General features: G+C 32.0%; 1 protein-coding gene across 2 annotated transcripts; it reads right to left on the minus strand.

The window, feature by feature from the left end:
* Positions 1-231: 231 nt before the first annotated feature.
* Positions 232-2084, minus strand: LOC145166381 (uncharacterized). Of its 2 annotated transcripts, none has more exons than XM_079085339.1 (4): positions 1859-2084; positions 1688-1760; positions 871-1030; positions 232-743 (listed from the first exon to the last, which is right to left on the minus strand). In XM_079085339.1, exons 3-4 carry the CDS (start codon positions 1006-1008, stop codon positions 387-389), a joined length of 495 nt encoding a protein of 164 aa, XP_078941465.1. In that variant the 5' UTR covers positions 1009-1030; positions 1688-1760; positions 1859-2084; the 3' UTR covers positions 232-386. The 2 variants fall into 2 exon arrangements, with proteins under 2 accessions (XP_078941465.1, XP_078941464.1); XM_079085338.1 differs by having other exon boundaries at positions 871-1013; positions 1859-2083.
* Positions 2085-2975: the final 891 nt, after the last annotated feature.

The raw sequence follows: 2975 nt of genomic DNA on the forward strand, positions 1-2975 counted from the left end.
TGCAATATTTTAGTCTTTGCAAGGGTATTACCAAAAAGACAAACATGCCAATTTTTAGCAAAATGTCATTTATCATTCATGTTTATAAAAGAATATAATAATATAGCGACCCACCTCAAGGCCCACGTGAGACTTCAATTGTGAAACACTGGTAATATTTTGAGTGTGACAGGATTTGAACCCTAAACCTTGGACCTCCTTTATATAATTTTACTTCTCAACTAGGCAGTATTAAGATCAAAGTCATCTTCCTCACATATTCTTTAATTGCGATATAAATAAGTTACAAACATTCGATACCATTCACCCTCATTCTTCCAAACATCATAACAAATATATATAACACAATCCCATTGCAGTCTACTCTTGTTCAATACACCAAACATTCAATACCTTCTTGCAGAAAATCCCTCTTTGGGTCTAGCCCTTTTAGCTTTCTCAACCTCCTGAAGAACAGCAGCATGCTTTGTACCCTTAAGATGAACTGCCATTACAATACCACTAGAGCAAGATGAGTTACAAAGCTCACATAAAAATGGAGTGCTAACATTTTGTCCCCTTTTCTTCAACTGTTGTACAATGTGTTTGTGCTTCAAACTATTGGAATGATCCTTCATTTGACCAACTGTACAAAATGTTATCTCACAAATCTTGCAAACAAGCCCGGTTGCCTGTTTTTTTAGTTTTATGCCACTTGAAGATGGCTCTTTTCTCTTTAATGTTGTTCGACTTGTGGGATGAACCTATATGTATATTTATTTGTACATGTTAATGTCCCACATGAGCTAGACACAGTCTCATTTGCTTTTGTATATAAATGTGAAACGATCAAAAATTAAAAAAAAAAAAATTAGGTTCATAAGGTCTCACTTGGGAAGGTAGCAAAGGATTTAAGTTATTGAGTGGCTGGTTTTTTAAGGCCTCCATTTTATGTCGATATTCCATTTCTCTTTTTATAGCAAGATCCACCGGCATTACATTATGCAGTGTAACCATCTCGTCATCCATTTTTGCTACACATTTCAACAAACTTTTTTGTTATAATGTTAAGTCATGATAACAATATTGATGATCTGAAAATGTATTGTTATCATTTTTGCTACACATTTCAACAAATATTTGTATTTTACCCTTATTGTTACTTTCTAGTGGCTTTAAAAAAAAAAAGTTTGACTCTGCCCAAGTTCTAATATTTTTTCATTAAATGTTGGAATTTACAATTCCAGTCCATCTCTTCACTATCTTACTTTGCACTTTATCTTGATGTACAAGTTCCATTTACCAAGCATTTTGAAACCAATACTTTCATACTTACATTCCAATAATTAAGCTTTCATCTTTTTAATCTATTTACTAATTTCATCTTCCATTCCAAATTTGCATTATGAATCAACTAGTAATTAACCAAATTACTTCATCTATTGCATAATATTTGTTAAGAATACAATTACATTATCAATTTCTCCATAAACCTTAAAATTTCAATTCCAAACTAATTGTTTGACTCCATAAAAAGTCAAACTTGTTCAAAACTTCAAGCATCAATCTGCATTCTTTGTTCTTCCAAAATTTCAGTTGATTACCAAGCAAAACTCATAAATCCATATAAATTTATAATATAATCCAAAGCACCCTAAGCAATTTCATGTGTTCCAAGTATTAATTTCAACTTAGGTTGATTGAATACCTTCCGATGCTTGTGTCAAATCTGAAATAAGGATGTTTCGGGATGCTTCTGTTGATTTCTGGTCATACAAAGTCTGCTACCACCAAAAGCCATAAACCATCACCAATTTGATCATGCATCCCAAAATCCCAAACAATTTCTTTAGTGTGTACTTAGGGTTTAAAAGATTACCTTCAATTTCTTGTCAATTAGGTAACATTGAGAGTTTCCAGGTTGTTCTAAGCATCGATCGACCAAAAGCCATAAACCATAACTGTCCCGATGTTTGGTATCTCCTTGTGGCTCTCTGTTAATCACGATCCTTCTGATATGCCATCGACGCACACACCAGAACACTCGTACATACTTTAATCACTTTATGTGTTTCTTTTCTCAATTCTCACGCCAACAATAACACGCACACATGTATTTCCCCTGATTCATATAAGAGTGAAATACCACGATTACCCTTACTCTTTTCCTTTTTTTTTTGGTTCATTTTCTATTTTTTTTGGGTATATATGAGCGGTTTGGTTCGGTTATTGGTTAAAACCGAACCATAACCATTACAATCGGTTAATGCGTTTATGTAGCCATTGGTGACGGCTAGTATTGGTGGTTATGGTTAATGGTTTTATTCATTTAATAATTTTGGTTACCGGTTAACCAAAAAAGATACTAAAAATGAAAGCTCAACGATATAAAAATGAAAAAAATGAAGTACATTATTATAAAATAAAAGTGTACGCTATTATAAAAGATTAAAGTAAGAAAGTATGTTGCTATAAAAACAACTATCGATTTTATAATTGTTAAGTATTTAAACCAAAGTCGTCAAGATCGGGATCTTGATCATAAGATTGTAAGATCCTACGATCATACCTATGCAAATCTTACATCTCCATGAAAATTGCCAAATTTTAATCCGATTATGTACTATCTTTACCCATTTATTGGTTGACCCAATCATCTTACCCAACAGTAAATCGAGAATATCCACATTCGTGTACTGTGTTGTGAACCGTAAATGACCAACAACCTTATAATTTTTTTTCTCCTTTTACGTTTTACCCTCATCGATGGTAGATTTTGATTTTTAGCCTTAATTGTTATTAATTTCTTCTTTCAACAGTTCAAACAGCTCAACAATAGTATCATGTTAAAGAATGTTAAATTTTCAAAACTATTTTAATAACCAGTGGTTTGACCTTTGACCTTTTGATTAATTTGTATGTGTAAATGGTTTGATCTTTTATGAAAAAAAGAATAAAATTATTATTGGATTCACTTAATTTCCTAAAATCTAGTT

Source organism: Lactuca virosa, chromosome 3 (genome assembly GCF_052849685.1).
Source record: "Lactuca virosa cultivar CGN04683 chromosome 3, Lactuca_virosa_CGN04683_v6, whole genome shotgun sequence".
NCBI classification, from domain to species: Eukaryota; Viridiplantae; Streptophyta; class Magnoliopsida; order Asterales; family Asteraceae; genus Lactuca; species Lactuca virosa.

Excerpts from the sequence above, each read along its gene's own strand:
- LOC145166381 (XM_079085339.1), bottom strand. The coding sequence starts at position 1,008 with ATGGATGACGAGATGGTTACACTGCATAATGTAATGCCGGTGGATCTT. Across the intron at positions 744-870 it reads ATCCTTTGCTACCTTCCCAA|GTTCATCCCACAAGTCGAAC; the intron begins GTGAGACCTTAT and ends ATATACATATAG.